The sequence below is a fragment of the Perca fluviatilis genome, chromosome 11 (genome assembly GCF_010015445.1).
Source record: "Perca fluviatilis chromosome 11, GENO_Pfluv_1.0, whole genome shotgun sequence".
NCBI classification, from domain to species: Eukaryota; Metazoa; Chordata; class Actinopteri; order Perciformes; family Percidae; genus Perca; species Perca fluviatilis.
The window spans coordinates 14,560,997-14,571,147 of record NC_053122.1 but is presented as its reverse complement, the minus strand read 5'-3'; the positions used below and the strand labels follow the sequence as shown (position 1 = coordinate 14,571,147).

Sequence of the window (10,151 nt, the reverse complement as noted above, 5' to 3'; positions counted from 1 at the left end):
TAGAAAGAGTTTTGTTTATTTTTGCGCTTGTGTGCTTCCGGTGGAGAGAGAAATGTACGGATCATGGGATTGGATGACATTCTATGTAGAGCAGGTGTAAAACTTTATACCAAAAATTCACTGACAAATTAATTGTGCTTTTTGATGTGGTGCTGTACCCCCTGATGCTGTGAGAGCCAGTAAACCTCTAATGATGTAGCCATTATACTCTGCAGCTCTCTGAATTTCAATCACTTTTTTAAAATTTATTTCCGTTATCTGTCATGTGGCTGAGGGCAGTGATGGAGGATGTTTACCGACGATTCTGACGGGGAGGAGAGATGGATGGGAGTGGAAGGTAGAGGTGGGAGGAGGGGGACGAATATGGGCTGAAATATGTGCCACCAGAAACTGAATTTGAATCATTTATATTTGAATTTGAATTGCTAAACTTGAATAATTGCATTGAAAAACTGAATTTGAATCACATAATTTGAAATTGTATTGTTTAATTTGAATCATTCCATTGAAAAACTGAATCTGAATAGTATAATTTGAAATTGAATTTATTCGTTTGTAACTGAAGTCTAATAAAATTTGATCTTCACTGAAAATTCAACTTTTTTTTTAAAAATTCAGTTTTTCAATGCAATTATTCAAGTTTAGCAATTCAAATTCAAATATAAATGATTCAAATTCAGTTTCTGGTGGCACATATTTCAGCCCATAGACGAAGAGCCGAGTGACACGACCTCTGCCACTGGCACTGACTGCCAGTGGCAGAGGTCGTGTCACTGCTGGGATCACTTGCCTCTCGTGTCAGCGCGACACATGAATGAACAAGGCACGCGAGGATGGACCTCAGTATGAAATGTGCATACTGAATTTGAAACTGCATTTGTGACTATAATGTTTCCATTTCTGTATGTGTGTGTGTGTGTGTGTGTGTGTGTGTGAGAGAGAGAGATATAGAGGGTGTGAGTGTGCGAATGTGAGTGATGTATATGAACAAGTAGGTGAGTGTTCTAACCGCCACAACCCCCCACCGCTGTCAAATAATCTCCTTTCTTCTGCCAATTTTTCCCTGTTTCTGGATTGGACTGGCAGAGATAATCTGGGATTAGAGCGAGCAGTCAGGCCTGGTGTGTTCCTCATTCATGTAAACGGGGCAGAGATGTTCAACATCCACAGGTCATTAGCTGCAGGCCTTAACATATTCCATTACACATCATCTCATGGCAAATTTTTTGCAGATTTGGGAACTTTGCATGTTACAGTTTTTTCCAACTGCTTACACACGTTTTCAAATCTGTCTCCTTTTTTCAAAACTCTACACACAATTCCTAAAACTGCACACACAAAATGCAAAATGCCTCACATCTCTTTCAAAATGAAACACTGTATTCAAAATACCATAAACACATCTCAAAATGAAGCATTTGCATCAAATGGCAAACACTTTTTTCATAATAGTACATTCTTGGATATACCATGTACACACTGTTTTTCTAAATCTAAAGCTCTTTTGTCTTTCATAGGCTTATATGTACATTTACAATGTTGTAGAGAGAAAGTAATCTGCTGACAGGGGTTGAAAAGTGCACCTGTAATAAACAATGTAATGTAAAACACAAAATATTTATTGGGCAAAACATTACGTTTGTAAGAGTAGCACAGTGTTGTATACAGTAGCATGAAACAAGAAAACAAAAGTACAAACATATGTAAACCAAAGGTATCATTTTTAGAATTAAGAATATGTGTGTGTGTGTGTGTGTAAATGGACTGTATTTATATAGTGCTTTTCTAGTCTTAACGACTACTCAAAGCGCTTTTACATAGTACAGAAACCATTCACCATTCACACATATTCATACACTGTGGCTGAGGCTGCCGTACAAGGTGCCACCTGCTCATCAGATAAACATTCACACACATTTACTATCCAATGCGCAGCAACTCAGGGTTCAGTATCTTGCCCAAGGACACTTCGACATGGGACTGCAGGGCCAGGGATCCAACCAGCAACCTTCCGATTGGCAGGCGACCGCTCTACCACTGAGCCACAGCCGTGTGTGTTGTGAGTGTTTATGCGTGCTTGTGTGTCGGGGCAGAATTGTATGCACTTTGTGCAAAACAAAGTCTGATTGATATGTAATGCTGAAATAGTCGTTAGATAGTTGCATGCAGTATGGACGCCACTGTAAAGCTACTCAAGATGGGCTTCTCTCATTGGTCAATCTCTGGTTGATCACATGATGAATACAGTTTTTCCAACTGCTTACACACGTTTTCAAAACTATGTCTCCTTTTTTCAAAACTCTACACACAATTCCTAAAACTGCACACACAAAATGCTAAATGCCTCACATCTCTTTCAAAATGAAACACTGCATTCAAAATACCATAAACACATCTCAAAATGAAGCATTTGCATCAAATGGCAAACACTTTTTTCATAACAGTACATTTTTGGACATACCATGTACACACTGTTGTTCTAAATCTAAAGCTCTTTTGTCTTTCATAGGCTTATATCTACATTTACAATGTTCTAGAGAGAAAGTAATCTGCTGAGAGGAGTAATATATGCACTTTGGGCAAAACAAAGTCTGATTGATTTGTAATGCTGAAATAGTCATTAGATAGTTGCATGCAGTATGGACGCCACTGTAAAGCTACTCAAGATGGGCTTCTCTCATTGGTCAATCCGTGGTTGATCACATAATGAATAAGTGTGGCCCTGATCTCATCAGAGATGGCCCTCCTTCCTCTTCTTCCCTCCTCCCCCTCATCCTTGTTGTTGTCCCCTGTCTCTCCCTCCTCCTCCTCTTGCTCTCTGTCTATTGTTGGCATCCATTGTTCAAAACAGGTAATCTGACCTTTGACCTCTGTATATGCCTATACTAAAGCAGTGATTGATTAGTGTTCAGTTATGCCATAATGTGTTTGCAAATGTGAGGAGTGTGTGTGTGCCCTGGTAAATAAGTGTAGCATTTTGATTGGTTGTGTTTAGAAATGGATAGCAAGTCACTTCCTGTTAGACGTTTGTGTCTTAGGTAGAGAATTGTGTGTAATGTTTTGAAAAAAGTGTTTTATGCAATTGAAAACTGAGTGAAAGGCTGAGAAATAGCTTATGGTTTTGGAGATTTGCTGTGTAGTTTTGCACTTTGAGTGAGAGGTTTCAAAAATCGTGTGACATGAAAAGATTTTGTGTGTAAGCAGTTGGAAAAAACTGTAAACTGAGAGAAAGGATGAATGGGGTTGCCGCCTGTTGGGCTGTAGTGGAGCAGCTGATTCCATCCTGATCAGTCTAAATGAATGTAGTCCAGAAATACTAGCAGATATATGTGACTTACAGGTAAGATTTTTGAATGATTTGATCCCTCTTCCTAAATGTTCTTTTTTGTTCCCTTCTGTCCCTCTGGCACTTTTCCAATTGAGGTTCCTATATCCAGATTATTCCAGCATTGTTGTACATTTTTCATGTGTGTTTAATGATGGAATATCTTGTATTGGGTAGCAGGAATGGTTATTTTCTTTGACTAACTGCTCCATTCCTTAATCTTAGCAAAGGTAAAATGACTGATAGGACTCAGGTTATCCTTCTTTTCTTGCTTAGAACCAGGGGCATCGGACTGGGGGGAAAAAGGGACTGAGTACCCAGGGCCCTCATGTGAGGAGGGCCCAAAAATATGCTAGAATGAATAGCTGTGGATGTGGGGAGGGGACCATAGAAAATGCCTTTCTACAGGGCCCAGAATTTTGTGCTACGCCCCTGCTTAAAACCCCTTCGTAAAGATCATGCTTTTTGGTAACTATGCAGTTGTAAACAGAAATACAGGCAAGCAAGAATGGGAAAAAACTAGTTCACTTTGAATCTCCAAAGGTCAACCTTTGGTTCTTTAAAGCTTTGATATTTGAAATGTTTGTAGTTCTTCAACTCTTTTTTCCCCTCACCAGTCACTAATCTTCTGTTTTCTCAGATTATGAAGAGGGATTCTTTTTTTCATTTTAAAGGATTACATTATTTACTTACTACTTACAGCGTTGGCCTTCACACAAGGATCACACAACATATCTCACCTATGATGATATTTCTGAGATCAGATGAAGCATTGAGGATCTGAAGATCAATGCTCATCACTAAGAATGTTCGGAATTGTAGTGGTCCACTCTCTCTTTAGGGTGATGACTGAAACTCTTTTGCAGTCTCCTCATATCAGAGAATATTCCCTTGTGATGTGTTGCTGCAATGGGAGCCCCTGATCATGTCTCATTAAAAATCTCTGTGTGAATTCATTTACTTTTCACTGTCCATCTTAGAGATGATCATATAGCTCATACCAGCAATGCCCCAGAAGAATTATGTCAATCTTTCACGTTGAAGCTTTACCTTAGTTTATTCTTTGTTTAAACACTATTTGGTACATGTGTGTAAATGCTCATTTAGTCAATTCAAGTTTTAAATAATTTGAAGAAAATGTATGGGCAATTTGGGTTGGTCGGTGTGTCGGTAAGCCAGTTGGTCAGTCCACCACCTTGGTCAAGTAGAAAATATATAAAAACTATTGGATGGATTTCCACACAAAAAAAAGTATAGGCATTCATGGTCCCCAGAGAATCCTCATTAATTTGGTGAAGCACTGACTTTTCCTCTAGCGCCATGGTGCATCACCATCATCATTCATTATCGGGTCAAACTTTTAAATTGTCCAATAGGCTACTGCCACACGCCATACAATGAGGTGCATGAGTGGGGAGGGTGTATATATTGGGGGAGGGACCTCCTTTCATGAAGATAAGTGGCTGCATACTATGATTCCTATGATATATATATATATATATATATATATATATATACAGGGTGTGATTTGTGAAAAATAAACAGATGGGGGGAAGTATTTTGATCATGCATAACAAAACAAAACATGCAAGGAATCCTCCTTTCATTACCATAGATAAAGTGCCACTATCCGTGCCAAAACAGTTATTTATGAACTTCAATATTCAATGGAAAATAATCTCAAAATGAAATAGCACAACGTGGTGTCCACGCTCACAAGGCGGAGAGCGGAGTTCACTTCGGAATTGTTTTAACCAAACTGAACAAGTGCTGCCGGCGTCCTGGAGCTCTCTAGCGGCTAAATACAACCAGCAACTGCCACAACTTTTACAATCCCAAATATTTCCAACATTGTTCAAACCCAGAGAAATCTGTAACTTTATTCAAGGTAGCGGTGAGTTTCATTTGGTCGCATGTCAGTTGCATCATATCTTCCCTTTACCCCCCTCTGGTTGCTCTAACTTCCCGAGAACCAATGGAAATACCAAGTGCACGTTCAATCTCAAACCGCCGTGCACCAATTTGCTACGTTTTTTGGGTTAAACGACATGTCTCCGTTAATGGTGTGAAACAGTGTGAAACAGTGTGAAACTTGTGAGGTACGCAGCGTACCAGATGGTGATGGAGGAATTGAGGATGGACTCGATGATGGCAGTGAATAATATCAACATCATTGTATTTGGTAGGTTCAATTTATTCAGCAGCCGCAGGAAGTTGTATCTTTTTAATGAGGGAGCTGTTCAGCTTCAACTTGATGCCCTGGGAGATGATGGAGCTAGAAGGCGGAAGGACTCCACAGTGTTGACTGGATTAGAAGTGGTGCTTATATGTCCTATTGATATACTGGCTTGTACCTGAACTGCACCACACCACGGGTCATGTCATGCTTTCACCGTTCTCCGTTTTCATCAATAAAGACCTATAGCAGTAGGTCAAGAGTGCATGCAGGCCTTCGCTGCATTCCTCCCACAAGCACCAGATAAAATGACTATTAGGCCTAATACATGGTAGACTACATCTCCTATAATTACAGTGTATGGTCAACAGCTCTGGATTATGTACCTCTTAAAGAGAGAAAATAAAAGAGTGAGAGGTGTAGGCTACTGTGCTGACCACAGCGCTATTAGATCCCAGTAGACTGTAAACCTAATGTACAGTCTATTATTTGTGTCCACCAACATTGCATTGGCTACTGTAATAGAAGAGGCGTTGAGACATTACTTCCACTGAATTTACATTAGTTCGCTTTAACAATATTTGCAAGTATACAATCAAAACTCAAGACTTCAGTTCTAATTTCTGAGAAAATCACACATAATTTAATGGACACAGCATTTAACGGAGTAGACTTCCAGGGAATAATAAGTGATGAGATGGTGCAGACCTGCACTCTACATCCTTGTGTCACTGCGTTATAGTGTGTAACTGTAAATCAAGAATGGCAACGCTAAAATGTCAAAGGGAGAAAAATGTGCGGCTGTTAAAATTCTATTATTGACTAATAATCTTAAACTGTCAAAAAACTAATGCGGATTAAGTAATGCTGTGTGTGTCTGAGAGAGAGAGAGAGAGAGAGAGAGAGAGAGAGAGAGAGAGAGAGAGAGAGAGAGAGATAGTTTTCTTCAGATTCAAAATGTTCCACCTCCGTCCTTCTGCGTGTTCACTCACACACAGCTGATGACAAAACGTCTCACAGCACCTTACACTGAGGATGCAGGGAACTTCTTCACCTTAATCCACGGAGAAGAAGTGTTTTTTTCTTCTTCTTTTCTGTATTCATTCGCCTGCTGCATCATGAGCGCTGAATGCAGCAGTTACCACAGCGCTGACGGCGTGTTTGTGGACGGATTCTCATGCCCCAGACCGGGCAATGCCGTTGCTGCTGTCTACTGCTGCGGATTTAACGATGTCAAGTATTGCTGTGACGATCCCAACAGTTTTTTCCCGTATGAGTACGGATACATGTGGTGGCTGAGGTGAGGGCAAATTTCCATTTAGCAAAAGTATTTTTTCTCTTCTTATTAGTAGTCATCTCTCTCTCTCTCTCTCTCTCTCTCTCTCCCTCTTTAAGAAAAACAAAAACTTATTTTGTCACTCGTTTGTAAGTCCTTAACATTCTTAAGATGCAATGCAGTCATATTCCTTCATGGTCAACAGATGAGCTTCTCACTGTGTGCGTTGTTATACAGAAATGTGGGCAGCAGCACCTGCTTTAAAACTAAAGACACTTTGTGACTCAGCTTGACCAAAAAGAAATCTAATTACCACCTCTGCTGGAGGGCTTTGCGCTTACATTGTTTATCCCTGCTCTTGTATGGTTTCTATTTTTTTTTATTTCTATTCTTATTTGATATACTCCTTATTATCTTTCTCTATTTTTATTTATTTATAATATATTTGAAAACAATCTTACCATTATGATTAAAGTTCTCAGTACTTCATTTTTACTTTAATGCAATATATCACCTCATATCCTTAATTGAGTTATTTCTATTTCTATATTTTATCTTCCCTCTTCCATCCTACTCATCCTCTCCTCTCCTCTCCTCTCCTCTCCTCTCCTCCCTCTCCCTCTCCTCTCCTCTCCTCTCCTCTCCTCTCAGTATCGGCGCTCTGGTTGGTCTATCCATTGCAGCGGTGGTCCTCCTTGCCTTCCTCATCACTGTGTGTGTCCTCTGCTACCTTTTCATCGCCACCAAACCCAGTTGTCTTGACAACGGCCTACCCCTCAGAACGCCAGGTTAGTATGTGGCTCTCTTACTGTAGGTGTACTATGATAACAGCTGTTACTTAGTTTTATTTGAATGCGCTCTTACTTGCTGCAATTACCAAGTTTTACATTTAAATGAGATTGTTTTGTGTTTGGTACATGCACAGAGTAGATGCTGTGATTTTGAACAATGAGCAATTGAGCTCTTGTCTGTGTGCTTTTTAGCAGGAGATCCCAGTGAAGGACCCAGTCATGGGAGAGCGACCTGCGTCTCTGGTCCACAGGGATTCAGGAAACACTTCATGAGCAGGAAACTGGACTGTGATAACCAGCCGCCAGACCCCGAGCTCCTGTTCCAGAGGTGTTTCACAGCTACCGCCACCGGTCTGAAAGTGGAAAATCCTTCGTAGGCCGCAGAGATACTTGTTGTTAAAAAAAAATAAAAAATGAGGCCAGCAGTCCAGAAATCAAGAGAGTCAGTGTGTCTGAAGGCAGAATGCGCTACCAGGGAACTGCTGGGACAAAAAAAAAAAACACTCTGAGGGCTTTGAATCAAAATTGCGTAAGCGTACACAATGAAAGCTCTCAAACACATGGATTCAATTTCTTCAGACACTAAATGACTCATAACGCATACGTGTTTCAGCACCCTGCAGCAGTAATTAAGAATGGATTGGAACGAATTATCCACCATCTTCTTGGAACATAAGGTGTTTAAGTGGCCTCAAGAAAGCCAAACCCTTGTTGAATTATTAAGGCATATGGTAGGGGGGACTGAGGACATAGGCCTGTTAAGATCCAGTTTACACTCAGGATGCACAGTTTCATGTGAGCCAAGACAACAGCAGAGTCTAGGACAGCTAGGCTATAAAGTCAGGGTGCACCCTGGTGAAGTAGGGTGCTGTATACTTGTAACCACATCTGCTATATTTTACTCAGGGACTGAAGGATTTGTGGGGAAGCTCTACAGTGTGAGGAGACCAGAAAAATGACAGCGCTGGTTATTAATTCAAGTGCATTAGATGACAAGAGACTTCTTGTAATCATTAATGTTTGACTGTCTCCTACCAACACTCAGAGCTGTTTTTTTTTTTTTAACCAAGACCAATTTCAGCCAGAGACACATCAAGGAACTGACTTTTCTTTTTAAAAGATGAATTTTGGCAGTTTTGCCTCCACAGTAATTGACAGCTGCCAGTGAAAGAGGCAGACACGGAAATAGCAGAGAGAGTGGTATGACAAAGGTCCCCAGCTGGAATGAATTGAACATTTATTGCAAATGGTTGTACACTTTGCTCTTTACAGCAATGGCGCTCTCAAGATAATCTAAGTCTCAACATGGATTCTGCTGAGATGTGATAATAAAGACATACAAGAACACTAAATCTTATTTAAATTGACAATACCAAAATGATAGCACATAAGGAGGACGTTGGGGCAGTGGAGCTTGCTGTGGCAGTATCAGAATAGCAACAGTGATAGGTGCCAAGTTAAAATGGCCCACTCTAAACCTGCCTAGACCTGCATGAATATGATTGGATATAAATAGTGAGCTGAGTGAATGAGCCAGGGAATGTGAAGCATGCAGTGTTGTATGGCAAAAAAGTTGAACCTGGCTCAACTTTTCCAATCAAATCCATGCATGAGTACACATTCCTGGTAGATTACTTCACAACAAGTACACCATGTTTCTAATGATTATGTGATTAAAGATAAGAATTGTCACTGTGAGTTGTAAATTCACACATCTGCTACTCAAACTAGACTTTCTTGATTGTATTTCATAGCTCACCTGAAAGAGACAATCAGTAGGATTTTCCTAAAAAAACAATGTATTCTAATACAAAAGTAATCTCTCTCAATCATTACTTATGAGCCACCAGAAGCGTGTGGCGGTGTCTGTATCTACAGGGACCCTGCCCTCTGACTGGATTTTCTTACTTTACTGTGTTGGGGATGGTTCTGGGAGTCAGCCTCTATAAAAACCTAGCGACCAGGTGCCAGATTGTTACCACACATCCAATACGGAGCTACAAAAATGGTAACCATCATGGACCTTTTTCACAGCAGACATTTTGACTTGTCATAGTAGGAAAAGCACAGCAGAAATTGATAACCTTAATGATGGCTCAATTCCATCAAGTGTCCCAACAAGCTCTTTCAGTGAGTCAGCATGCACAATACCAGGGCCTCTCCTAAGTGGAATGCAGCCATCAGCAATGGGTTTGAATACACCTGTGCTTTTCCTACTATGACATGTCAACATGTCTGCCGTGAAAAAGGTCTATTGAGCTGGGGAGGAAGTGCCAACTTTGAATGTTGTGTTTACAAACCGCAACCAACAAATCCTACTCATTCTGCCTTTAAGCCAAAAGCCCCCACCAACGCAGCGTTTGAACGCTTAGCTGTTTTTGGTCTTAACTCCCACTTAACTTTTGAGATTGCAGATGAGAAAAAAAGTTTATATTTATAATTTTTATAACAGTCATATGGACCAATAAAAAGCAATTCAAATGTACCTTTTTGTTGTGAAGGTATGGTGTGTGATACACAGGCAGCCTCTGAAACAGTGGTCCTGGTTGAAACTGTAGAAAAACAACTGAGCTGCCCATCTCA

At 40.3% G+C, this 10,151-nt stretch overlaps 1 protein-coding gene across 2 annotated transcripts; it reads left to right on the top strand.

Annotated features, from left to right (window-relative positions):
• The first annotated feature begins 6,442 nt into the window (after window positions 1–6,442).
• On the top strand, window positions 6,443–9,641 carry LOC120567803 (protein shisa-like-2B). 2 transcript variants are annotated; one of them, XM_039814846.1, is made up of 3 exons: window positions 6,443–6,801; window positions 7,429–7,565; window positions 7,764–9,641. In XM_039814846.1, the coding sequence occupies exons 1-3, from the start codon at window positions 6,503–6,505 to the stop codon at window positions 7,943–7,945; spliced, it is 618 nt and encodes a 205-aa protein (XP_039670780.1). In that variant the 5' UTR covers window positions 6,443–6,502; the 3' UTR covers window positions 7,946–9,641. The 2 variants fall into 2 exon arrangements, with proteins under 2 accessions (XP_039670780.1, XP_039670779.1); XM_039814845.1 differs by having other exon boundaries at window positions 7,761–9,641.
• The last annotated feature ends 510 nt before the right edge of the window (window positions 9,642–10,151 follow it).

Excerpts from the sequence above, each read along its gene's own strand:
- LOC120567803 (XM_039814845.1), top strand. The coding sequence starts at position 6,503 with ATGACAAAACGTCTCACAGCACCTTACACTGAGGATGCAGGGAACTTC. Across the intron at positions 6,802-7,428 it reads GGATACATGTGGTGGCTGAG|TATCGGCGCTCTGGTTGGTC; the intron begins GTGAGGGCAAAT and ends CTCTCCTCTCAG. Across the intron at positions 7,566-7,760 it reads CCTACCCCTCAGAACGCCAG|CAGGAGATCCCAGTGAAGGA; the intron begins GTTAGTATGTGG and ends TGTGCTTTTTAG.